Source organism: Salvia miltiorrhiza, chromosome 2, assembly GCF_028751815.1.
Source record: "Salvia miltiorrhiza cultivar Shanhuang (shh) chromosome 2, IMPLAD_Smil_shh, whole genome shotgun sequence".
NCBI classification, from domain to species: domain Eukaryota; kingdom Viridiplantae; phylum Streptophyta; class Magnoliopsida; order Lamiales; family Lamiaceae; genus Salvia; species Salvia miltiorrhiza.
This window is the reverse complement of record NC_080388.1, coordinates 67,169,584-67,196,874: the sequence shown is the minus strand read 5'-3', so window position 1 is coordinate 67,196,874 and position 27,291 is coordinate 67,169,584. Positions and strand designations below refer to the sequence as shown.

Sequence of the window (27,291 nt, the reverse complement as noted above, 5' to 3'; positions counted from 1 at the left end):
TATAAATGTTAATGAGTATTATCATATAAGTATTCTAAAATGTATAAAATCATCTATATTATTTTGAGTGCATATTCAAACCATAATTATCCGGTCATTTTGTTTAAATACAAATTTTTAAAATAAAAATTTCTACAAGACATCCAAGGATGAAAGATAAAAAAAAAATAACTATGTGCATAATTCAAACCGAACAAAACATGAATAAGTTGTTAATTACTGAAAATAGAAAATTATCTTCCCTTATAGTCCAAAGGCCCAAATTGATTAGCCCAATAATTTTATAGAAAGCAATCAAGGATCCCTAGTTTCATTTTATCATCTGTAACGCCGCTTCGTCTGAATAGGCGCATTTTCTTTTTCCAATTTTTTGATTTGTTTTTCCTTCTCATCAACATTTCTTCTCCCTATTTTTTGGTTTTCCTTACTTCTTCTTCTCGGAAGCTTCATAGAAGAGCAAGAAAGAAAAAGGTCAATTAATTCACGAAGGTGTAGAGAACGAAATTCGGTGAACATGAATTTTGGGTGGCCATGTGAATGAAATTTCTCCTTATACGCCGCAAAAAGGAGTGCGTGACTCCTAAAGAGGAGAGATTTTTTATGGGGAAGGCCTACACCATCTAACACTTCATTGAAAGCTCTTCTTTCTCGAGTGTTCCTTCACTTTGAGTAAAGTTCTTATTTTTCTGATTTTTTGCATGTATTTGACTGTTCGTCTTCCTTCTCCTTCGATATAAAAATCAAAAGTTAAATGTGCTTATTTCAGCACAGCTTATTGTTGTCGTATAAGAAGCACATCCAAAAAAAGGTTTTTATGTTAAATTAAATCTCGTTTGTTTTTTTTATAAGATACTTTTCTGGTGTGCTATGGGATGTTGAAATGATAAATTTATGAAGATGGAAATTCGTTGCTGCATCTTTATTAAAAGAAAAAAAATAGATTTATGAAAACTCTACACACGTTCTTTCAAATTTTCCAAAAATTTTGGGAAGAAAACTGTCAAAAAAATGGTGGGAAAATATTACCGTTGAAACTGCTGCTTTATATATAATATAGATTTCTCGTTTCTCTCTTTATTATTTATTTTCTGAAATTTTGTAAGAATTAGGGCTTATTTCCCATGAGTTTAAATGTCTATGTTTATAATATTATGTAATTATTGAGAATTATTTTACTTCAAAAAAAATGTCAAAGCTAATATACACCTAATTGAAACCCGCTTACTAGAAAAGAAGCTCAAATCTTTGTCCAAACCTTCAAATTTAGCAAATCTTCAAAATTGCTAGTTTAGTCATGGTTTCAGCAATTGAGTGCAGTTTCAATCAAATTACAATTATTTCGATTAATTAGAATTCATAGATTTTTCTTTAATTTAGATATGTAGTATTGAAATTTTACAAATCATTAAATTATAATCCAATTTATGAATTGATCATAATTGCACTTGATTCTTAATTTTATTAACATATGAGTAAAAGTTAAAATGGATGCAAAATCAATACTGAAGAGTTAGTAAAGTAGCTAAAATTGATTCTTAATTACATTAATATAAGGGACACACGTTCCCCCTATCCTAGTAAGTAGTAAAGTAGCTAAAATTGAAGCGAGCCGAAGACGAGGTGTCGGCTAGAAGATTCCGAGCCGTTTATGATGGACAAGAACGTAGCCGGCTCTGTGGCCCATGTTGACTGTACATATGATAAATATTATATTCCCACCAAATGATAACCTACTCTACTTATCGTTGTTTCCGAAATGATACGTAAGCTTACTTATCTCCTTCACTGACTCGCCCCTTCCTATAAAAATCACTTATTTTCTGCAAGTAATGTCGTAGTTTATTTTTTTTCCTTTCCCCAACGATAGACTAGAGAGAGAAAGTAGAGAGAGAAAGGAACTCCCATGTGTCTCTAGTTCTATACACAATCTCTCACCTCATAGAGACACAAATCAAGCCCCCATTTTCTCCTCGAGCTCGTCGTCTCTCTCCATCGATCGATCTCAGAAGTAAACCCTTCTCTCTCCCTGCATATAAATACACGCACACGCGGGCATCGTATATATATATATATATATATATATATTGTGTATATATATATATATATTCTGGAATATCGTTTAGAAGAACTCTTGTTTTCATATTCAAAATTTTCTTTTTTCCCCTGCTTTTGATTTTTTTTTAGCTCTGCTTTTCCTCACTAAGTATTGACACATAATTTATCTTGACTTTTCTGTTCTGTTTTTTTTTTGCTTCCCCTTTTCTTTGCAGATTCCTTTTAAAGAGGCTTTCATTTCATTTCTCTGATCTCTTAAATTAGCTTCGAATTCTTAAATTTATTTGTCTGAAGTTTTATCAAAACCCTTATTTTGTCGGTGCACGCCTCAGCCCCTCTCTTAAAATTCTCCATCTCTATTTTCATCGAGATCAGTTTAATGATCTAGGTATGTGTTGAATTTTCTTTTTGTTTGGTATTTTACCTTGTATTTAAGCATTTTGTTGTTTATTTCGCAGTAGTGTTATTTTATATAATAATGGGTTTTGAAGCTTTTGTGGAACAATTATTAAATGGAGACATGGTTTGACAATTAAATATGGCTAGTGGTAGCTGACCCTTTCATTTATTGTTTTTTTCTTGGTTATATTTATAAAAAAAGATTAATCTTTTATTTTGGGTTTTACAGATCTGCTACTATTATTTACTTTCGAATTATCCCCTGGATTTGAAGAAGAGTTGGTTGGAATGTCTTCTCTCAGTAGAGAACTGGTGTTCTTGATCTTACAGTTCCTAGATGAAGAGAAGTTCAAAGAGACCGTTCACAAGTAAGTTAATTTATTCGTATTGCAAGTGCCTCTGTGTGTGTGCGAGCGTATGTGAATTGAGTTTTGTCCTTTTCTCGTGATTGAGCTATTATTATCTGTTTTTTTGTTAATGTGGCCTTTCTAATTATAGGCTTGAGCAAGAATCTGGATTCTTCTTTAACATGAAGTATTTTGAAGATGAAGTTCACAATGGGAACTGGGAGGAGGTTGAAAAATACCTCTCTGGCTTCACTAAAGTAGACGACAATCGCTATTCTATGAAGATCTTTTTTGAGATTAGGAAGCAGAAGTACCTTGAAGCATTGGATAAGTAAGACTATATGTTGCTTATTGGGTATCTGAATTCTAAGGATAGTGTAATTTGCTATTTTCAAACTGGATTTTATCGTTATATACAGGCATGATCGGTCCAAGGCTGTTGAGATCCTAGTAAAGGATCTTAAAGTATTTGCATCATTCAATGAAGAGCTTTTTAAAGAGATAACTCAGCTGTTGACATTAGAGAATTTCAGGTATTCAAGCAATTGCTAATATTGATCATCCCTTGCAAGTTGTAAATCAAATATTGATACCTTATTAAGCTGAGCTTCTTTCTGCTTAGGGAGAATGAACAGCTGTCAAAGTATGGAGATACAAAATCTGCACGAGCCATTATGCTTGTTGAGCTGAAGAAGCTAATTGAGGCAAATCCGTTGTTTCGTGATAAGTTACAGTTTCCGAACCTTAAGAACTCGAGACTGCGAACACTAATCAATCAAAGGTAGACTCCAATTTGAGGCATTTGTGCAATCTCTGGAGATCAAATTTTATTTTGTTGGTTCTTGTCATAGTATTGGCCTTGGATGTACCTGTTTTACCGCTGTTCAAGGTCTATCATGTTTAAACGATATCGTGAAGACTTCTATAGTACTCACCAGGGCTTATTAGATATTAATATTTCTTGTTGCATTTTCATTGGGTATAAAATGTTGCTAACGTCTCTAAGTTTTAGGTATAACTGTTTAGGGAAATTAAGATATTACTACTTTTGTTTCTATTATATTTCATGCCAGCTCATTATAGCAGTTGCATAGGCAAAACTTAATGGCATATGCATCTGCAGCTTAAATTGGCAGCACCAACTTTGTAAAAATCCTAGGCCGAACCCAGATATTAAAACACTTTTTGTGGATCATTCATGCGGACAACCAAATGGTGCACGAGCACCCTCTCCAGCAAACAATCCCCTGCTTGGAGGAGCAGTACCAAAACCGGGTGGCTTTCCTCCTTTGGGTGCACATGTGGTGGGTTTATAAATGTTGATATCTAGTTTTTGCATTTTCCTGGCATTGTCTTTTTCGCTTACTGTCCTGTTAATGGTCTGGCCAGCCCTTCCAGCCTTCTCCAGCACCAGTTCCAACACCCCTCGCAGGTTGGATGTCTAATCCACCTACTGCAACTCATCCAGCTGTCTCTGGAGGACCTATAGGTCTTGGCGGCCCGCCTATTCCAGGTTTAAATTTATTTATATATGAGCATTTTCAAAATAAATTAATAATGCTGTAGAAATACTTTGGATGAGTTCTAAAACTCAATGGGAGGATGTGTTACTCTTCCTTTATTGAATGGTACATTTGGTACTCTAATTTTTCCTTATATCATTGGACCATTCTTCAGCAGTAATTTATGTTTGGACAGTTGGAATGTTGGTACATTTTCCTGAAATGTGAATACTTTATTCTATTCATCACCGTCACATGAGGTATGTGCACATGCACGATTGAATGTCCTAGTTCTGGAAGCTTTTTCTTACTCGAATTGTGTTCAAAACATAACTGTTTCACTTTATAATACTAAATCAGGCTGAGTTTCTTTATAAAGTGGTTCTGTTTATTGTTGCCTTGTGCAGCTGCCCTTAAGCATCCAAGGACTCCGCCAACTAATCCTTCCGTTGATTTTCCATCTGGTGATTCTGAACACCCTAATAAAAGAACCAGGCCGATGGGAAATGATGAGGTTGTTGGATATGTGAAAGATTACAATCTTGAAATTGAGATGCCTTTTTTCAGGTTATTGTGTTCATCAATTGATCTGTGCTTTTTGTATGCAGGTAAATCTTCCTGTGAATGTTCTTCCCGTGTCATTCCCTGGGCATGCACATAGCCAGACTTTCAATGCACCAGATGACCTGCCCAAGACAGTTGCACGGACTTTGAACCAAGGATCATCTCCTATGAGCATGGATTTTCATCCTATCCAACAGACTCTACTTCTAGGTTAGTTTTTCAGTGAGATATTTCCTTTTTCCCTTGATATAATCTTCAAGCGGAGCTTTCAGCAATTTGATGTGCTGTATTGCTTTTCTATCTGACAACTCAAGTTGGCACCAATGTGGGAGATATTGGGCTATGGGAGGTTGGTTCGAGAGAAAGACTAGTTCAAAGAAACTTCAAAGTGTGGGATCTGAGTGCATGTACAATGCCTTTACAGGTACCACGTTTTCCTTTAGTGAAGAAGTTCATTTAAACTATCAATCATCTTAAGAATCATTAGCTGGGAATGTAAGTTTCTCTAATGAATCCAGGCTGGTCTAGTGAAAGATCCCGGTGTCTCAGTGAATCGCGTGATTTGGAGCCCTGATGGGTCTTTGTTTGGTAATGTGTCGTAAACCCCATATAGTTGAATGCAATATCACTGATTGCGTGATTTGATGTACATCTCTCTTCATCTTTCTTCTAACAGGAGTTGCATATTCAAGACACTTGGTACAGATTTATTCATATCATGGGAATGATGATGTGCGCCAACACTTGGAGGTGACTCTCAGTCATCATACCTTCACTGATCAATGCTTAGATTATTTTAAAATTTCCACTGACTACTGGTGTTTTAGATTGATGCTCATGTTGGCGGAGTAAATGATCTTGCATTCTCTCACCCCAATAAGCAGCTTTCTGTGATAACCTGTGGAGATGACAAGCTTATCAAGGTTGTTTAACATGGTAGCTTTTTTATTTTGCCACTCTTGTATACTAGTCTGGCAAATTCATTTTCTGGTAATTCATGATTCTTAGGTTTGGGATGCCACAACTGGTACCAAACAATACACTTTCGAAGGTCACGAGGCCCCTGTATATTCAGTATGTCCTCACCACAAGGAGAATATTCAGGTGAATAAGCCATTAGTAATTGCATCATTTGTTAATACTCTGACGTTTCATGATTAATTATATTCTGAATGTTTTCTTCTTATACAGTTGATTATAATATATCTGCCATTGTTTTGCAGTTTATCTTTTCTACAGCATTAGATGGAAAGATTAAAGCGTGGTTATATGACAATTTGGGATCTCGAGTTGACTACGAAGCTCCTGGTCGTTGGTGCACAACCATGGCCTACAGTGCTGATGGAACAAGGTAAAATATTCTGGTGCCAAGTGACAAAATGATTTATGCTGCTCGTTACCAGGTATATTAAGCTGGAAATTATCTTGTTCAGGCTTTTCTCTTGTGGGACAAGTAAAGATGGAGAGTCGCACATTGTTGAGTGGAATGAAAGTGAAGGAGCCGTGAAAAGAACATATCAAGGTTTCCGGAAACGATCATTGGGGGTTGTGCAGTTTGATACGACTAAAAATAGATTTTTGGCAGCTGGTGATGACTTCTCTGTCAAATTCTGGGATATGGACAATACTCAACTTTTGACTAATAGTGATGCTGATGGAGGTCTTCCTGTAAGTATCTTACTTGACATTATGGATATAGCTTATAAGTTTGACTGCTCACTGAGACTTGATTTTGCTTTCGACAAATGGGAAGGCAAGTCCACGCATCCGCTTCAATAAAGATGGGACCCTATTGGCTGTTTCTGCCAATGAAAATGGAATCAAAATTTTAGCGAATCCAGATGGTCTTCGGTTGCTACGTACTTTTGAAAATCTTGCTTTTGATGCCTCAAGGGCTTCTGAAGCTGCAAAGGTAATTACCTTTACGTGTAGTATCCTTCTGAATCCATAATAAATGATATTAAAGGTTTTCATGTTGTTAACAGCCCACTGTCAATCCAATATCTTCTGCGGCAGCTAGTAGTGCAGGACTAACAGACAGGGTGGGCTCAGTTGTTGGCCTCTCTGCTATGGTTGGGGTCCCTTTCTAATTTTCTTCTGAAACTTACCCTCTACTGCTTTGCATGATAAATCTTTGTTTTACTGGAAACTTCAGATACACCCACATTTTACCCGTTTCTTTCATTTCTTTAGTCTTTCTAACTGTGTTTATTTTGTAGAATGGGGATACAAGAAATCTTGGAGATGTGAAACCTAGAATAACAGAAGAAACAAATGACAAATCAAAGATTTGGAAGCTCAGTGAAATTAATGAACCATCTCAATGCCGAGCCCTGAAGCTCCCGGAGAACTTAAGAGTCACAAAGGTATATTCTTTTTTTTATTCAAAATTTCTCACGTGACAGATACTTCTTGTGTGAGATATCATTTTTATGATCAGAAGTAATCATGAGATTTTATGCTTTTCTTTATGGGGTTATGACCAAAAAATACACGAACTTTGGAAAAAATTGCAATTTTCACCTGAACTTTCAATTAAGCCAAAAAAATACATGAATTTACATTTTTGTTGCAATTTTCACCTAAGTTTGACTTTCGACGAAATTAAAGCTTAGTTGACAGTCGAAATTAAGTCAAATATATTAATTTTTATCTTCTTAGACCTCCGAACTTTTAAATACTCCTCATCATTAGAAGTTAGACCAACATCAAGTGAATTTCCGACTGCCAACTAAACTCTAATTTCACCGAGAGTCAAACTCAGGTTAAAATTGCAACAAAAATATAAATCCATGTATTTTTTGGCTTAATTAAAAGTTCGGGTGAAAATTACAACCTTTTCCAAAGTTCGTGTATTTTTTTTTGCCATAATCCATTTTTTTAATTGTAAAACAGTATCTTGCATTAAGTATAACAATATTGTTCATATAGTTATATTACTAATAACAAAAAATTTCCAGGCAAGAAAAAAGCTTGGTATAATTTGCAATCATTTATTTACACTTAAATTCCTTTTCCGCAACGCACTTGCAATTGGCAAACATTTATATTATAATTCTTATCAATTTGTTTCCTCTGTCCTCGTATCTTGGTATACTTGGTCAAGCACTAGTGATGATTGATTATTAGTTATGTTGATGCAAGAAGATATATCAGTTGTGCTTGCATTGGCAAGTATTTTGATTATAGTTAAAGCTTTAGCCCGTCTAATGTTTTATTTCTACCAGAACCAAACCTTCTAGAACGATCTACTTTTAAAATCATGCCATTTTCATGTTGATTGTGCACAAATATCAGTATGGATGTTAATCGGACCAATCCACACAGTTTAGGGTCAGCCTATTCGGTTATGGGATATTTCCGGTTTCGGTCAGTACTACTGTATATTTTTTGGGCAAGAAATTTTCGGCCACAACCCTAAAACTTCTATTTTTGGGCTAGCCATTGGTCTCACAAATTTGCGAAAACCATTTAACATGTATGGATTTTCTTGATCACTTTGTAAGAAGAAAAAAGGTCATGTTTTATCAATCAAGACACTTGACCTCGTTTTAGATACAAAAATGAATGTCATTTCGACATAACTTACATAATACTCCCTCTATCCCATCCGACTTGCCCTATTTCTTTTTGGCATGGTTATTTAGGAGAGTAAGATTGTAGTGTAAAGGTGTGTGAGCCTATTGTAAAGTGATTACCCAAAAATGAAACAGGCCAAGTCAAGTGAGACACCTAAAAAAGGAATACATGCCAAGTCAAATGAGATGGAGGGAGTAACTAAAAGTAACTTCTTACATATAAGGATTGGAAACACATTTCACATAAATGATTTTCTTTTTAAATTTTTATGTTAGAATGTTTTTATACCTAACTATTGGAATAAATCAGAATACATTTCACAAACATCCAAATGCTATTATCGAATTCAAAATCAAAGTTATGGAGTTTGACAACAAAATATTAAGGAAAATTTTGGTTAATCGGGTGGTTTCCGGACCAGCCCTACCGGGTTGAGGCTATTTTTGGTTTGGGCCCATCGGGTCTGAATATTTTTTGGGCTAGAAATTTTTTACCCTAGCTGTTCTTTTTTATTGGTATACTCGGGCAGACTCGTCCATTTCGGGCTAAATTGACATTCCTACATGTCAGCGTTTGGTCACTAACAAGGTTCTTTATTGCTCTAACAGATTTCTAGGTTAATATACACAAATAATGGTGGTGCTATACTGGCTTTGGCTTCAAATGCAATCCATTTACTCTGGAAATGGCAACGGAGTGACCGTAATTCAAGTGGAAAAGTAAGGAAGGACTTTTTCATCACCCTTAATGTCAAGTATATGCCATTGTCTGAGATTGGAATGTTAATGATGTAGGCAACTGCCACTATTTCACCTCAATTATGGCAACCATCAAGTGGCATTTTGATGACCAATGATGCGGCCGACACGAACCCTGAGGAAGCTGTTTCTTGCTTTGCTTTGTCAAAGAATGATTCTTATGTAATGTCAGCATCTGGAGGAAAGATATCTCTGTTCAATATGATGACTTTCAAGGTAATGATGTAATGGAATAGTGAATTTTGTACCCTTGTGTTTATGCATTTGCGTCTATTTCATTTCTCTAAATCATGAATGATCGCAGACAATGACAACCTTCATGCCGCCGCCACCCGCAGCAACATTTTTAGCATTTCATCCTCAGGATAACAACATAATTGCAATTGGGATGGATGATTCTACGATTCAGATATATAATGTTCGAGTAGATGAGGTATTTCAGAAGTCAGTATTTCCTTATGATGAACTATCGTTATTATTTTGGCAGAGGCGAAGGGTAGAAGTATGTTACTGATTTGATTTGTCTTGCAGGTCAAGAGCAAGCTTAAAGGCCACTCTAAAAGAATTACAGGACTTGCCTTTTCAAATGTTTTGAATGTCCTAGTTTCATCCGGAGCCGATGCTCAGGTCTACAAATGAATTTAACATTTTTTTCTGTTAGTTTCCTGCTGAGTATCCAAGAATTTTTTTGCATGCAATGATAGAATTTTGTTCCAACTGCTACAATTGCCATCTTTTTTAATATTTGCTCTTGCCTTATTGAGTCTTGTTTGTGATAGTTTGAAAAATAAAGTTGAAATATCTCTTTCTTACGTTGAAGAATCTTTTGGTAGCTGACTAGCTGCAGTGTTGTGATATTCTTAAACCCAAAAAATGTTTACTTCTAGTGTTGATTTGCTTACCATATGATGAGCCATTCTGATTTGTATTTATTTTTGGCTGTTCCTCTCCAGATATGTGTGTGGAGTTCTGACGGATGGGAAAAGCAGAAATCAAGGTTTTTGCAGCTACCTGCTGGGAGGTCACCATCAGCACAGTCCGAAACGCGTGTACAGTTTCATCAGGACCAGATTCATTTTCTGGTTGTACACGAGACACAGCTTGCCATATCCGAAACAACGAAATTAGAATGCGTAAAGCAGGTAACTGCATAATTTGTCTCGGGGTAAAAATAAGAGTTTCTTATTGCAGTCTAATGCTTACATTTTTTCCATCATCAGTGGGCCCCACGAGAATCTGCTGCCCCGTTATCTCATGCAACGTTTTCCTGTGATAGCCAGTTGGTATATGCTAGTTTTCTTGATGGAACGGTGTGCATATTCACTGCTGCACACCTCCGTCTACGGTGCCGCATTAATCCTTCCTCGTATCTTCCCTCGAGTGTCAGGCAAGTGTTTCTCATCTAGATTCTGTTTGTTTCTTACATTTGCCTAAACCTTTTGTTTTACTCTCCAGCAGTTCAAATGTGCACCCTCTTGTGATCGCTGCACATCCTCACGAGCCAAATCAGTTTGCGTTAGGCCTATCAGATGGTTCGGTTCATGTTTTCGAGCCGCTCGAATCCGAAGGCAAATGGGGAGTTCCACCACCGGCCGAAAACGGGTCTGCAAGCAGCGTACCAACGACTCCTTTAGTTGGGGGATCAGCCCAAGATCAAGCACAAAGGTGATATCCACATGTCGCAAATCACGGTAGGTAACATTGCATTTTCCACCCTCACCGGATAACTTTGACTTAGGTTTGGGGGGAGAATGTTGGTAGTGACGATGTATTTAACATACCTGTACATTATTATTATTCTGCCATTTCGTAACACATTCTTCTTCTCTATATTACTACGTGCACTGTTGGGAGCTGGGTATGTAATTAACTCACACCTTTGGCTCAAACATGCCAACTTAATTTGCCACATTTTGGGTTCAGATATGATGTAAGATGAAACGCCTTTAGGGGTATTGGTAGTTACATTTTTAGACATAAATTCATTTTGATTTTCGAGATAAATTTCTGCTTGTTTTTTTGTTCATGCTACATTTAATGAAATACATTTGTCTACTTGTGTATATGTGCATAGACCAGTAAAAGTTGAACTTAGTGTGGGTGTTGGGTTCAATTGTCGCATATATATACATTTCCGCGTTAAGTTTGTGAATTCTACAAAATGTGTTTGTGGAAGCTATGAATTCTACACAAAGGGACCACTGACTTTGTGAAAGACCAAGATTGATTTCCCAACAACCAGAGAGGAACAGTACCCTCTTGAGTTGAGACTTGTCTTATATAGTTGAGACTTGAGGTGGATTTGATAATGTTAGGGGCAAGTTCATCATATTGAGAGAGAGAGAGAGACCCGAATGTGGAATTAACTAGAGGAAATGGCACATGCTTCGTATAATTTTGATAAAATTAAACAGCATTTAATTTTATCTATTAGTTATATTTTATAGGGTAAATTTCATTTTAAACTTTGAATTGTTTTTTACTATTAGTTATATCTTAAACTATCAATTTTGTTAACTTATAGTTCATTTATTTTTCAGTTCTGTAAAATTGGCATGGCTCATTGGATTGTTACAAGTGTATCCATATACTCCTTTCGTTCCATTAGTAATGTTGCAATTACTATATTGTGACATTCCCCTAGCAATCTCTCATACCCTATTTAATTTGTTATCAATAGTGAGCCCAACCCACTAATTATCATTGTTGCACCCCGTAATACGTGTAACCCTAATTATCATGTTCTACGCATCGGGCAGCTTAATTTGTTGTTGTCGACGACGTACTTCAGCAACTGCCTCACTTTTGTGAAGGCGAAGTCGACGCACAGACTGCTGAAGGGGAATGAAGGCTTCCTAGTCGAGGTGGAGAGCCTTGGGGTTGCAGAGGAGTGGTCGGCAGAGTTTCAGAATCTGATCGTAAAGTGCCTCTTCCGCGTAGTTGGATCGTCGTGGTTCGATCTTTATAAGGTCGACTACTGATGGGGACGGCTGCAAAAGTTCGAATTGGCTTCAATCGAAAGAGATACAATGGCGTGGGGTTTTCTTCAGCCACCGCTCGTTAGTTTCAGACGGCGATAGTGGCAGCTTTTGAACGGCGGAGGACTAATTTAGGGCTTTCGTGTATGTGTATATGTATGTTGTTAGAGAGAGGCACAACTGAGGGGAGCGACGCCTCACAATGGCCGATCTTATCGGCCCAGGAGGAAGGCGGCGGTCGAGAATTGAAGAAGATGGGGGGAATTTTACGTGTATATGTGTTGTGTTTTGTTAGAGAGAGACGTGAGGTGGGGAGGGTGAGAGAGAGAAAGATTAACGAGACACTAACTACACTCTTCTTAATCTTCGTACCTAAAAATAGCGGAGGGATTATTATTGTTATTCTAAGTTGACATGGATGCAAGTGCATTTAAAAAAAAGTTTATAACAACTTTTCTAAATTAACATGAATGCAATGTCATTAAAAAAATAAAAAATAATCATAACAACGTAGTGGTGGCGCTTTTCGCTCCTCTCCCTTCCATCTATCTTGCCTCCCTCCAAACTTTTCAAACTTTCAACAATTCTGGCTTTGCAACTTCAGGTGGATCAAATGTGTATCAAACCAGTCCCACCAAAACAAATTTTGGCAGGTCAGAAGTGCATCAAACCAATCCCACCAGTGTCAAAGTATCACCGATTTCCATGTGAATTTTGTCACATTCAAGGTAGTCTAAAAGAATGTTAAATACATCAATCTCAATTAATTAGGATTATGTATTCATAAAAATAGTTATTAAAATTAGAATTGAAAGCGGAGAATTTTGAAAGATCAAAAGTTGGTATTTTAAATCCGAAAATTAAGGGTTTCGAAACTGCAACAATTTTTCATCTAAGGTTGCGTTCTCTTTGGTTGTAAATATTATCCCTCCTTTGTAGTGTAAATGAGGAATGAGTAAGGGTCAAGTAGGAAATGCGGGAAAAGAAAGGAATGATTTAAAGGGTGAAATTTTGTTTATCCTTCCTTTTTCCATGATAAATTTACAACCAAAGAGAGTAGGAAATGCGGGAAAAGAAATGAAGGATTTAAAGGGTGAAATTTTGTTTATCCTTCCTTTTCCCATAATAAATTTACAACCAAAGATAACGCACCCTAATAGTAACCTAGTATTGTTAAATATTAGTCGCTACACTTAATTATTTACAAGAAAATTCTATCATACTTCCTCTTCTACGATAAGTGTGGTGTGGATGAGAGGGCACAAATTTTAAAAAAATAGTGGGAGATGTGTATGAAGTAGAGAAAGAAGTCCCATTAAAATTGTTAATAAATGGTGTGTGAGATGAGCTTTTTTTAAATATTGTGTGTTAATGAAGTAAAAGTATATGTCCTAAAATGAAAAGACCACACATATTATGGGCAGATGGAAATGACAAAAAGACCACGCTTATCGTGGATAGAGGGAGTAATATACATTAATATATTATTCTATTTAAAAGTTAGAATCTAAACTAATATCTCGATTTCTTCATTTCATGGACATATCGATCATAGAAAATCTATATATATATAAAAGCTCATCCAACTTCACAATTTTTTTTCCGCCCAAAACTAGAGTGTAATTTCTATACTAATCACTATTTAGTCATATCTTAAATTTGGTAATTAACAATTAATTAAAGCATTAAATATGATAATTAGTTGATATCATAAATATGTCAATATTGACTAATTCATTCACATATTAATAGTCGGTTATATGTATACACATGTATATAATTCAATACAGTACATAACATATGTATGTACATATCAATGTACTTATTTTTTGTGATTTATTTCATATAATATAGATAGTTTATAATTAGTACATAACATATTTATATTTATGATGATTTATATATATTTTTTGTTTATGGTAATTAGTTCACACCTACAAATATTATAGTATAGTAATTAATGATTCCTTCAAATATATTCATTGTCCATTATATATAATGTAAGAATAATGAATTACATTATAACATGAAATATGATAATTTCTCACATAATTTCAAAATTTCAATTATTCCATTAAAATTCTATTTTTTTTTTTTGAAATATTTATACCAATTATATTTGATCTATAGATTCTAAAAGAATAGTTTTCTTTCTCAAGCAATAAATAACTTTTCTACTAATCTCTTTATCTTTATGTCAACGCTAATCTTCTTATTTTATTCGTTAATTTTTCTACTAATATTCTTATTGTATGTAAAAGAAAACTATTCTCATAAATAATAAGTTATATTTTTTCTACTAAAATTAACTTACTAATTTTAGAATTATATTTTTATTTTTTAGTTTGTCTTCATTTCGTCTACTCCAAATCATATTGGTATTTTTTGTTATAAATTTTCTATTATTTTAATTAAAATATAGTTAATTTTGTATCTCTAAAATATATTAGTTATGTATATATATTAACTATGAACCAAAGATTGGCTAAAATAAATTAAAAGTCACTTTAAGATATAAACTATGAACCATTTTTTGCATTTAGAACATAAAGATATACAGTGAATGTGAATTCATCATTTTATTGGATGGTCCTGGGTTCCAATCCCCTATGAGCCCCCCCCAAATTCATCACTTTTACTGCAAATGAACTATCATTGCACCCCGTGCAATACACATGAAATATTTTCGTATTTTCATATATATATATATATATATATATATATATATATATATAAGCACAACCATTTTCAAAAATAGTAAATTATTTTTTCCCGTCAAAAATCACTTTACTATTTTTAGAAATAATTATATTTTTTAATTTTAAAAATGGCATATCATATTTATGTATTGATAATTTTGGATCAACAATTAATAATTAATGTTACAATGACATAACTCATGACAACACATTAATTTTAATATTTTAACTGAATGTTATTCCTATAGTGACATGTAATAAATTTAAGAAGATTTACTTATATACAATTAATAATCTATTATGTTATATAAATGGTATATTCCATACAATATGTGTGTGTGTGTATATATATATATATTGATTTAAATCTATAATAGATAAGATATTATAGCCTATGAATGTTCATTAATTTAATCTAATATATATCTATAAAATAATACTATAGAAGGGGCAAAAACATGCAAATATTCTAAAATTATAATTGTTTAATCTAATATTCTATAAAATAATACTTTTATGTTATCTTATGTCATTTTTTTGTCATTCAATTTATATATTTCATTAAAAAATTAATTCATTTTAGCTTCAAATTTATCTTTAAAAAAATCATAAATTCACACGACAAAAGAGTATAAATTTTAGTGTGCTGAAAACAATCATCAAACTTCTTCTCATCTTTATTGTCCTGATACGCGTTAATTTAATTCTTTGATTCACTCTAGCATTAATGTATTGTCAAATAATAAATATGGACATGTTAGGAATATACTTGTATAATTTTCTTTTACAATGATTTTCTTAATCATTTTACAGAATTCAATCAGCCTATATAACTGGGACGAATGAAGTATTTTGAAAAAATTCAGAGTTGTATATTATGCATCAAATAATAAAAATTCTAGAAAATCTTTTTTACTACTATGCATAAATAAAGTTTTAGAAAAAAATTATTTCTTAATAGAAACCTAAAATAAAAACATATGAATATTTTGATGAACATTTTAACTAGCTAATAATGATAGTTGATAAAAATATGTTGTTAATTGATATTGGTCATTGATTTAACTTACATACAACTATAAAAAGTCACCTTTATTTAAACAATTATAGTATTAGTGAGATATCTCTTATATAAGTTTAAAAAATTATCAATATTATCTTTTAAATTATAAAAATATTAGTATAATATAAAAAGACATTCAACATTAAAAAGTATAGATTACTTATACTTTTAAATAATTTAGTTAAATAACTATTACCGTGCATCGCACGGGAGCAAAACTAGTATGAATTAACTTCTAAATCCACACGAAATTTCATTCCTTCACGACAACCACCTTCTGAAAGTTGCAATCTAGACGACTCTTAAGATTGGTATGTTCGTATATATCTATTTGTGTAGTTATTAACCACTGGACCACTGTCTAACTGGAAGTATTTCAAAAATCTGGGAATGGCTATTAAAGAATGCAGATAGCATGAACGTGAAAGATATACATTACGAATATCAAATATTTACATAAGACGTGTTACGCAACATTTCTCCAGAGTTTGTTACTTTATATATATACATTTCCATCTATCAAAGATAGGCTAGACATCTTCACATGATGTTCAGAACAAACTTCAAATTATGTACAATTCATTTTCATGATAACTTATAAGCTTTATTTCAGCCAAATGCAGACCCTTGCCCGGTGCATGTGCGGGCACTATTCTGGCCTGAAATTCACCAGGTTGGGGAGATCCGTCGCCTGAAGCTTCTTGATGTCATTGGCGGTCACCTTGCACGACTCCAATGTAAGCGACTTCAAGTTTTTAAGAGACTTCAAATGATGCAAACCAGCACTTGTCACCCGAGAGTTGGACACGTTCAACGAAACAAGTTGTGCAAGTCCTGCACTCAGAACTGATTCAGACAACTCTACCAAAATCACAGATAAAAGTAAATTTCCAACTTCAAGTATTTTTGTCCTATTTCATCATACTAGAGCTCTCCAACACACAGAATTTGCATAAACAAGTTGTCTCAAATTTCGATATCATATGCAACACCACGAAGAAATTACTCACTCTACACTTTGTTACCACCAGTTAAAATGTTTGAGACTAAGAAATTTCTTGGGAGTTTGAATACCATCAAGACCAAAAGATGCTAAAGAATAATATATCAGACAAGATTTCCTTTTCCATAAATGGAACAGCGAGGAGATAAATTTTAAGTACCAGAAATTGATTCCAAACTCTTATCTGTCAAGAGGTTGTTCTGGGATAGATTTAACAGTGTCAAGGATGTAAGATCTTTAATGTTCTTCACTCCAGCATCAGTTAATCCTCCACCACAGATCTCCAGAGAGCGTAGCTTCTTGAATGCTAAAGGAGAAAGAAACAAGTAACAAACAAGGATAATCAACACTTAAGTAACCAAAAACATGAACAGAAATGTGAAACATGACAACTTCAACGGGATCTGACAGTGTCACAGTGCACAAACAATCGCAATTCTCTTTTGCACTTAGCTTTTAAAGTCTGAAATATAGATAGCTCGAAAACAAAGAAGAAATATGTAGAAAGAGCATATCCAAACATAATATAAATCCTTTCCGTGTTACCTAACTTTTCTTTTCCGTCTATTTATTCCATTTTTGTTTTTGTAGGAGAAGTGAATCAAGTGATAGAGAGGGTCCAAGGAGAAAAAGAGGTGGTGAGGCACTAAAAGTACCAACAGATAGGTCCCATGCTCCAGCAAAAACAAATGTATAGGAAAAGATGTGAAACTTACTTATAGAACAGACAACTTTTTGGACATGATAGTCAACAAATGTTTCACATCAAGAAGATAGTGAAAATTCTACTGATATGCAAATCCCGTCATTCTGCAAAGCTACTTGTATTGAGGTTGTACTGTGGAGCACACCATCATAATCCATTACGAAAAGAAAATCATAAAACATACTCCAAGGTTCAACCCAACATATACTGTCCGCCATGTATTAATCCCACAGAGCAGAGTAAGTCGAAACTATCATCGCGACTAAATTCAAGTTCAAATAGCCATAAAAGCATTTAAATTCAAGTTCAAATAGCCATAAAAGCATTTAAAAGAAAGAAGGGGCGGGGGGATCTCCATCAAAAGACAAAAGACATCAACAGAATTGACTCGAGTACAATGAAATAAGTCTCATACCTCGGAGATAATTGGTTCCAGAATCAGTAATCCGTGCTCCAAAAAGATCAAGATGCATCAACCCAGTCAGACCTGCAATGGATGACATCGTAAAGTTTATGCAGTCATGCATATACGTGCATGCACACAAAATATATATAAAAAATCAGTTTCCTTTGTCTAGAGAATAAATCTAAAGAAAGGATTTGTGCTCCAAAACTACACTACCAAACAAAATAAATAAAATACAGCAGTTTCCTTTATCTGGGGAATGCATATAAAGTAAGGGAATTGTGTTCCAAAATTGCACTGCTATGCCATTAGAACAGCAGAATCACTCAAGAAGATTGAAATAATAGAATAAATTTAACTACAATGCGGAAGAGTCTTAGACATCCAGAAATATATAGATAACGATATTAGCAGATAAAGAAGGAAATCAATGCAGCTCTCAATCAGGAATGCTGCATTGTGTTCCAACACACCTTTAGAACAGCAGAATCACTTGAGAGGATTAATTAAATAAAATAAATTTAACTATGGTGTGGGAGAATTTTAAACATCCAGAACTATATGCCACATGCACAGGTCCCGAACCATATCAAAACTGGAAACCTAGAAAGCAAAGTAACATGACTATCGTGACTGGAATTAAACTTGGAAACAATGTATGACATCGAAGTTTAAGATCATCTGGCCTACAATTTTCATAAGGAATTCAACGAAAAAACTCAGAAAAATGCACTAGTTAAGCAATTAATGAACTCCCACTCAAGAACAAAGAACTTGGCCAAGCATTAATATTCGAAATTGTTGCTGCCAGAAGCCTGCCATAGTTCGTGTGAACTAAAATTCTACAGATACACTAAGGAGGCGTTTGGTTTGAGTGATAAGGCATGATTGACAAAATAATCCAACTTAATCAAGTGTTTGGTTTGCATGATTGGGCCCATGATAGATAACTTGGCCCGCACTTTAATCATCCAATTGAGTGAATATTTATCACCTCAAAGTTGGATAAATTATTTAATCACTCTCAAATCCTATTAATCTTATCTATCACATCCATCAAACCAAATGCACCCTAAAACATTAACCATATTAAAAAGTCTTACTCGTAAGAGCAGCAAGACCAGCATCTGTAATTTGACGTGCATCAAGATTGAGGGACTTGAGAGATGATAAGCCAGACAACTTTCTCAAGCCACCATCAGTAACGACAGTAAATGATAGATTTAAATTCTCCAGATTAACTAGCCCTGCAATAAAAAAATCAACCAACAATAAATGAAAACAGAAGTTCTAAATGATTGATTGTGGTCAAAGTGCTTAGACTGCTTAAAACATGCTATCTGCTATGATTAACAAAGAACAACATGCCCTGCCATCACTGTATATATGAAAAAAGACAAATACATCATAAGAGAATTCAGAATGCAGAGGAACCCCCAAAACTGATGACCAAGGCAGCACGCAGTATCTTTCAAGTTTAAAGATTGTCTAGGCTTAAAATACATTATCGCTGCAAGGTTGAAAGAGAAAGCATACAAGACATGAACTTTTAGACTAGCAAAGTGGAAATCTATTGTTTAGTTGGTACATTTGCTACCACCATGGAAAAGTAAAAGGAGAACAGGTTCTTCACTTGTATAAATAGAGACATTCCTAATTAGCAGTCATGAGGAATTCTCATGTATGATACAAGACTTTTTTGTGGTAGGTTTTTGCACTTCCTTCTATTCTTCTACTTTCCCATAATGCTAAACTCTGATATTGATGTTTGTGGGGCTCGTAATGCTTGTCATTTGATAATATATTCATATTGTATTTCTGTTTGAGTAAGTATCCCCGCTTGAGTAAGGACTCCTGCTGCATAACAATGCCATCATCCTATATGTGCTATTACAGACTGGGTTGCCCCACACACCAAACAATTGATTGCCTCATAATTCATCTTAGATCATCTGGTTTCTCTCAATAGTAATAGTTTCAATAAATGTTGCTTTAAAAAAAATAGTTTCAATAAATGTTTTCCAGTAAGACTTCATTACAGATTCGTTTGGGTTTTTGTTGCAACATTAAATGTTAGTTTGAGGTTCAGAATGGTGGATAAGTTCCAACAAATAAAATGTTATCAATCTACATAGTAAGAAGGGCAACGATGTCAAATGAAAGTTTTCACACAAAATGAAATAGGTCAGCAAGGCCCCCCAACATTTCCATTCAAGAAAAGGAACTTAGTATGTGCCCCATTTAATGTACTCTGATATCAAGAATGTATAGGAAGCGATGTTCTAATAAATGCCAGGTGGAAAGCAGGCAGCAAATAGCATCTAGGCATTTTCACTTATTCTCTTGTTACAGGATTGGTATTCACTTATGTTATTGAAATCTATTTATCCAAAATCTTCTTAAGATGTAAGCTGCAACATATATTTGTCATATAATTAAGGTTGTATTAAAGTAGTTAAGCTTGTCAAAGTCCAATATACATAAAAGTTCATTAATAGCTATGAGCCCAAGTAGCATGAAAAAGTAGCAACATAGATTTTGGACAAGTGACTGTGCTGAATAATTTCCAAACAGCAACGAAAAAAATTTGTTTACTTCCAACTCTCTCTCTCTCTCCATTGAAAATGAAACTTTTCGAGTTTTTAGCGAGTTTACAAGCTATGTCCATTCCTAAAGCTGCAAACCTTTCATTCTAACAAGCTATTTCATACAGATCTAGAATAAAATCTAGGCCATTACTTCTGAATGGGAAATTACTTAGCACTCTGAAAGGGGATGTCACAGCAAACCACATTCATGTTTATACAACTTCAAGACTCGCAACTATAGTTCTTTAGCATTATCTTCTGGTGAAGTCCGCAGTATAAGCAGGACAGCAAGTTAGAATCGCTCAATGATCAACTTCAGAAGTTAAATAAACATGAATCATTTTTGTTGAAGTATTAAGCAACTAAAAGCGATTGAGTATCACAAAAAGGTACAAAAACTACACACACACATAAATATTTACACTATCAATCCAATAAAGTCTCACCAGAAAGATGGCGCAATGCACTGCTTCCAACTTCAGTATCAGATAACTCCAAAAATTTTAGACGGGTTAAACCTTGATCAAGAAACAGAAGAGAAAATTCAGGACGAAAACTTGTAACCACAAAGACTAGCATACACTGATAAAAATATCTGCATCAGATCGTGCACTTCAAGATAGCAAAATGATAAAAGATTGAAGATACATCCTTAACGCATCCACAGACACAAAGCTAGAAGTAAGTTAATAACCTGCAAGGTAAAGAATCCCTTCATCTTTAATCCTGCAAGAATCAAGGTTTAAGCTCTCCAAATTTATAAGACCTGTTTGAAAAGGCGAAAAAAGAGAAAGGAAATTAAAATATTACTCCCTCCGTCCTTGTAAAAAGTATTCATTTCTAAACGACACAGGTTTTAAAAAAGTAGTTGAATGTATTGTGAGTGGAATAAGGATCTCACTTTATTGTGAGTGTAAAACTTAATAAAAATAGACTGGATACATTTTATGAGGACGGACGAACATGGCAAATTAGATACATTTTATGAGGATGGATGGAGTATTAACCATAATCCTAAATGTATAAATTGATGTTCATTGAAAAAGAACCTAGATCCTTATAACGTTGAGCAGAAACATGGGAACTGAAATAATATGATTCATGATTGGGAGATGGTCAACATCAAATTCTATATAAGCAAATATATTACCTTTAAGATGCACTAAAATTGCACCTGAGATGTCATTGAACCCCAAATTCAACACTTTCAGAGATTGCATCTCTGTGAAGAGAACAAGAGACCAAAACATTAAATTCGTCTTTCAAGTAGAAATCTAGAAAGAATGTGTACAATCCTTTTCCTTATAGATTTAATTCATTATATCTAGAAATCTCACTTGAAAAGTTTTCACATCCATTGTCCATCAAATAACATCTGCTAAGGTTTAAATATTGTAATGCACCAAGAACTGCAATAAACAGAAAACATATCAATACAGATGATGCACTGGAGACACTTATAGAAAATATGTCGATAAAAATATTGAAGCCCAGATATTCAAGAATTGTATATCATTTTAGATATCACAAGGAATCAGGGAAGCAGATTCTCAACAATATATTCTCGAGGAAGCAGGTTATATAGCCAAAAGAGTATAATTAAGCAGAACATTTGCCTGAAAGTGACTCCAAGCATGCAGCAGTGACAGGGCAACCCTCCATGTTCAAAAGAATGAGATTCTTCAAGTCTGCAAGAAAATCATTGAAAGATTACAAAACTTATCTGCCGGTGATATCTCAGGACACGGGGCCTCAGTAGCTTAGCTGCGTAATTTTCTTTCTTATCCTACCACTCGACTCCCTTCACAACAATACGGTGGTACATAAATCATTACCATTCTTTAAGTCACAAAATAGTATTTTTTGGGGGGACAGAATATCAACTATAGCATTTATTACAACACACTAATGTGATAAACACTTCTCAGTTCTCACCATTGAAGCACAGTGCCATTAACGGTCCAGAAGAAGGTCCAAAACAATATATTTTAACCACCCTTCAAACAAACAAATCAGCTTGAGAAAATAAACAAGATCCATAGTGTCTTATATATTTTTCATGTTCAATTTTCTTTTGCTGAGCACCATAGGAACAAATAAAATCCTTTCCATAAAATCAGTTAAACTACCTTTTAGAAAGGCTACACCATTATCAGTAACCTTACTGGATGCAATTTGTAATGACTTCAAGCTTGTCAGGCCTGAAACAAAAAGAGAATTGGTTAACCAATGTAGCATAATGCACTCCGGTTAACATAATTTCATATGTCAATGAAAATCTTAACATTCAAGGATTTGAAATATGATCTTTACTAACATCTTAAATACTTAAGAATGTTACCCAGCTTTTGAAAGTCAATGAATCAGAAAGAGGAGATCAGCTAACTACCTGAGATAGCCTTCATATCAGCATCGGTGATGCAATTACAACAGTTGACATTCAGCATTTCAAGCTTTGCGAGTCCTGCAAACAAATGGTAAGATAGACCAGACAAACATTACAGGGCATTTAAAGGCAATTCAAACAACATCCAATACATCAACTGCAGTTCCAGAACAATCCTGGCGCCAATGCAATAGTATAACCATATTGATATTGATAGCTACTTCCAATCACCAAGATTTCTTCCTAGAGATTTGACTGATGCCACCCAACCTTGCCACCCAAACCAGAAAACATAAAACCTATATAAGATGGCTCTGTTCTGTGACATAGCAGTTCCCACAGTTATCTATCTGATACATTGAGAACTTTTTGACGAACGGAAAAGGAGAACTAATGTTGGATGGATAAAAAGACAAAAAAGGATTTGAAAGAGAACAAATCAGAGGACTGCAAAGCCCACCATCTGCAATCTGCTAATGAAACTCCCCCTCTAGGTGTTCTGATAACAAGCATGCTTCAAATTTCAGCATCTCTAAGGTAATGGAGAATATGAAGCTCCGTGATAGGGAGTTGTAAGAAGAGAAAAAAGTAACTGGTGCATTATGAAGATGAGGAATGCGATAAAGAATATAAAGCTGTGATAACTGATAAGGTCGTCCCCCACCCAAGCATCCTTCCAAAACTTCACCTTATTTTTGCCTCAGACTTAGACTTTTGTTAATTGAATGAAGTTTGGTAAGCCATAGAAATGAATTTCCATGAACTTCTGCATATAGTTCTAACAGCTAAACCTCCATCTTTTTTTTTTCTTGCATGCTGCAATTGCTCGTAATGACCCTGCCCCAGAGAGAATCATTTTCGGATAGAAACCTCCCGTACCATTAATATGCGTTAATTTCTCTAGCAGATGTTACAAATGCCCAGACCTTCATTCTCTCTACGACGAACCACCACGTTCCATGAGACAAGGGGAGTGTGAATATATCCATCAGGACCATTCTAGAGGATGTCTCTTATTTTTCTTTCTATAAGGCTAGTGATCCTTCGTACATGAATAATGACAAGTAGTTTGCAAAATTACTTGAAAGAGAGAGAATATTACTTCCTTCATGAATTAGCAAATGAAGTAGCTTGGAATGCCTCTAAGCCCATGCATGATCTAGAAATTACTTCACCATCAAAAATAGCTCATAAAATACAAACCTTTTAGGTGAGCAAGTCCTCCATGGATCCTTGGACATCTCTCCAGATCCAACTTTATCAACTTGATTAAGCCAGACAAAGAACTTATCCCTTGGGCAGTAATCAAGTTGTTTCTTTTAAAACTAAGAGTAGTCAGGTTTGACAGACCTACAAGGTTGAATAACAAGCACAAATTAGATCATAACTTAGGACTAAATTACAGTTCCCAACAACATCGCCACCCACAATGTACTCCCAAGGCTTTCGGTGGGATTAGCTATTCCTCAAGTAGACAAAACTTAAACCTCAGAAATGTTCTTTTCACATTCAGCAATACAACTGAATGCCAGAAAGCAACCAGATACCCTAATAGCACATTTTATACTTAGATACAAGTTCAGGAGAAAATAGCCAAATACATTTCCACAGTCATCACGAAATGAGTTCATTGCAACAAAGATACAGCAACCAGTAGCTGGGACATCTTTCCCCAAGAAGACCATTTTATATAAGTCAGACAACACTCAAACACCTCTACATCATACAAAATGGATTAAGATGCGAAGCTGCAAGAGAATCATAACTCAAAATTCAATCTGTAATATAGGAGGCACTCTTTGAAAATAAAACCAAGTTAAATAAATATATTAAGATGAAAAGAATATCAGGACACTAACATCAACAAATTACTAAGTATGCTTGTATGTTGTCAAAGTGGACAAATCACAGTCTAAAAGCATTGTCAAAATCATTAAGTCAATTACGATAGTCTTACCATTGATCTGTTCAAGACCCTTGTCCGAAATCTGATCACAATAATTGAGATTCAAGGCCTGAAGACTCGTGCACTCTTTGAGATAAGTTAACCCAGAGTCAGTAACATCTGAACCCGAAAGATCCACAGAGAGCAAAGACGAACCCTGAGAAGATACAATGTCCATCCAACCGTCATCAACTCCTGGGTACTCTCCCAAATTAAGATCCTGCAGAAAACAGCAACAGCTCTTACAAGACAATCTACCACTACACACTAGCGCAGCTTATGACCCGCCCCTTGATCAAATAAATCTTTTAACAATACCTGAAGAGCACATTCCCGAAAAGCTTCAAGTAAAGTATCAGTCAGGCATTGAGAACAGACCAAATCATCAAAAATCTGCTGACTTATATCCCTTGGCAGCATGGAGAAGGTGCTATATTTGTTTATGTCCTTCATTGAAGAAAATTGCTTATGAATAAGCTTAAGAGAGCTTTAGCTTTATCTCCGGAATAGTGGAATACTAGAAAAGTATGCATTCTGAACATACCTCCCTAATTTTGTATATGCACAAATCCATAAGCGTCGGGCATCTTTGTTTCCCCTGGCTAGCATCCATAGAAGCTCTAAGAAATGAGGTCCCAAGCCATTTTGAGCTCCCACTTTTAGTATATCGCCCGGATACTCCTCTGTTGAGGTTATCGTCGTTAGCCTGTTGATCACGCTTTCTTGAACAGGCTCCCCCCATTTACAGCAGTATTCTTATCTAAGATATCACAAAAGCAGCAGTGATACAGTGCAATTTCCCATTTATTACGAATGTCAGGGGTACAAGCGGAATACGACCCTGCCAACAGCAGAAGATGTCATTAAAATTTTAACAAAATTTGCCATATGATTTCGTGAATCAAACCCTCCTAATATGCTTCAGCAGTTAATTTTTCTCACTAAAATATGCATACTGACCCCAGAGCAATTATAAATTCTACGACTTAAGCAGATGCCATGACATAAACACGCTCAATCACGGATAAACCAAAATTGGGAAAGGAAAACGAAGCATAAAAACGCAAGTATACGTTCTTTCTCTGCATAAAAATTAGATTAAAAAGAAAAATATATGACGTCGAAAATACCCACTGTAACAAGTATACGTTCTTTCTCTGCATAAAATCACCGTAGCTAAGACTGATAGTCTCTGGCAAATGATCTTGAAAGGATATGAAAAACAGAAGACACGCACACAAACAGAGAAAAGGACGGATTTTTTTACTTAAAAATACGCACACATGATTCAACGCATGATCAAGCATCTCCGTCCCAATAATCGTCACGATCACCGAAACACAAAATCCGAACCGTCGTCAATTGACACCATTTATAGATGACGCAGAAAAGGTTCGAACACACACAGTAGCATCACCAAGAGGCCGAAGTGCGCATGCGAAAGAGAAAAGGAATTGCTGAAAAGTACCTTAATATCTCCATCGAAGCATCACCAGTCTAGAAATGTACAGTATAGAGAGAGAGAGAGTGAGAGTAGCAGAGGAAGAAGATAGAGAGGAGAAGAAGCGTACAAGAAGAGGAGAGAGAGAGAGTGGCGCAGCCTCATCCGAGCCAGGATCCGAGCCAAGCGATCGCCGCCACGTGGTGGGGAGGTGTCAGGATCTCTGCTTCGGGTGAAAAATGATGGCGAGATAAGAAGGGGTTTGATTTTAGTGTATCGGTCCCACTGCCTTCGATTAGATATTAATTTTTTATATTTTAAAATTGTACGATTAGCTTTGCTTTATCCATTCTATGGGTGTTAGTATTAGTTAAGGGGGCCCACTTCAAATGGAAGATTTTGTACGCAATCTCTATCTGCGGCTGCCTAATCCATTTTTTGTGCTGAATGAAATGAATGGAGTGTTGCGTCGGCTTTAATATCATACTAATCATCATTATACAGATGCTACTTGCCTTCAATATATAATAATATCAATAATACTAGCGTCCCCATGAAATTCGACCGAAATTATTTTTTGTCATCATTTATAATTATTTTATATTATATTTATTACTATAACATAAGAAATAGTTTATACATAAATTATTTCTTTAATTAATTTGATATGATCAAATTAAATTAGTAATACAATATTTAAAATAATATTAATCTTAATCACTTTCGCCAATTAAATGTAAGTTGTAATAATAGAAATACACTTTATATAAATATCCATTTGATGAAGTTTATAAAAAGTTGATGTAGGATTGAATATTTTAGATGAAAAAAAATATGTAAATTCGAAGTATGATATGATAAACGATTGATGT

General features: G+C 34.8%; 3 protein-coding genes across 10 annotated transcripts in view; 1 reads left to right on the top strand and 2 right to left on the bottom strand.

The window, feature by feature from the left end:
• LOC131007757 (uncharacterized) overlaps positions 1-27,291 on the bottom strand; it is a 143,762-nt gene that overhangs the window by 40,299 nt on the left and 76,172 nt on the right. The gene's annotated exons all lie outside the window — the stretch shown is intronic.
• LOC131007754 (protein TOPLESS) lies at positions 1,686-11,208 on the top strand. 3 transcript variants are annotated; one of them, XM_057934658.1, is made up of 27 exons: positions 1,686-2,008; positions 2,271-2,443; positions 2,684-2,822; positions 2,953-3,132; positions 3,221-3,334; positions 3,424-3,582; positions 3,925-4,105; positions 4,191-4,314; positions 4,711-4,817; positions 4,912-5,077; positions 5,182-5,291; positions 5,386-5,455; positions 5,544-5,617; positions 5,695-5,790; positions 5,876-5,971; positions 6,091-6,218; positions 6,301-6,535; positions 6,621-6,779; positions 6,853-6,939; positions 7,087-7,233; positions 9,055-9,165; positions 9,241-9,420; positions 9,509-9,637; positions 9,736-9,831; positions 10,158-10,346; positions 10,425-10,591; positions 10,663-11,208. In XM_057934658.1, exons 3-27 carry the CDS (start codon positions 2,743-2,745, stop codon positions 10,871-10,873), a joined length of 3,396 nt encoding a protein of 1,131 aa, XP_057790641.1. In that variant the 5' UTR covers positions 1,686-2,008; positions 2,271-2,443; positions 2,684-2,742; the 3' UTR covers positions 10,874-11,208. The 3 variants fall into 3 exon arrangements, with proteins under 3 accessions (XP_057790641.1, XP_057790640.1, XP_057790642.1); XM_057934657.1 differs by having other exon boundaries at positions 10,660-11,208; XM_057934659.1 differs by lacking the exon at positions 2,271-2,443 and having other exon boundaries at positions 1,875-2,008.
• LOC131007756 (uncharacterized) lies at positions 16,356-26,639 on the bottom strand. Of its 6 annotated transcripts, none has more exons than XM_057934665.1 (16): positions 26,260-26,639; positions 25,523-25,819; positions 25,297-25,425; positions 24,991-25,198; positions 24,237-24,383; positions 23,037-23,111; positions 22,777-22,848; positions 22,264-22,335; positions 21,985-22,056; positions 21,798-21,869; positions 21,342-21,413; positions 21,094-21,165; positions 19,163-19,306; positions 18,069-18,140; positions 17,108-17,254; positions 16,356-16,778 (listed from the first exon to the last, which is right to left on the bottom strand). In XM_057934665.1, the coding sequence occupies exons 2-16, from the start codon at positions 25,718-25,720 to the stop codon at positions 16,594-16,596; spliced, it is 1,737 nt and encodes a 578-aa protein (XP_057790648.1). In that variant the 5' UTR covers positions 25,721-25,819; positions 26,260-26,639; the 3' UTR covers positions 16,356-16,593. The 6 variants fall into 6 exon arrangements, with proteins under 6 accessions (XP_057790648.1, XP_057790647.1, XP_057790650.1 ...); XM_057934664.1 differs by having other exon boundaries at positions 26,447-26,605; XM_057934667.1 differs by having other exon boundaries at positions 25,523-25,738; positions 26,447-26,600.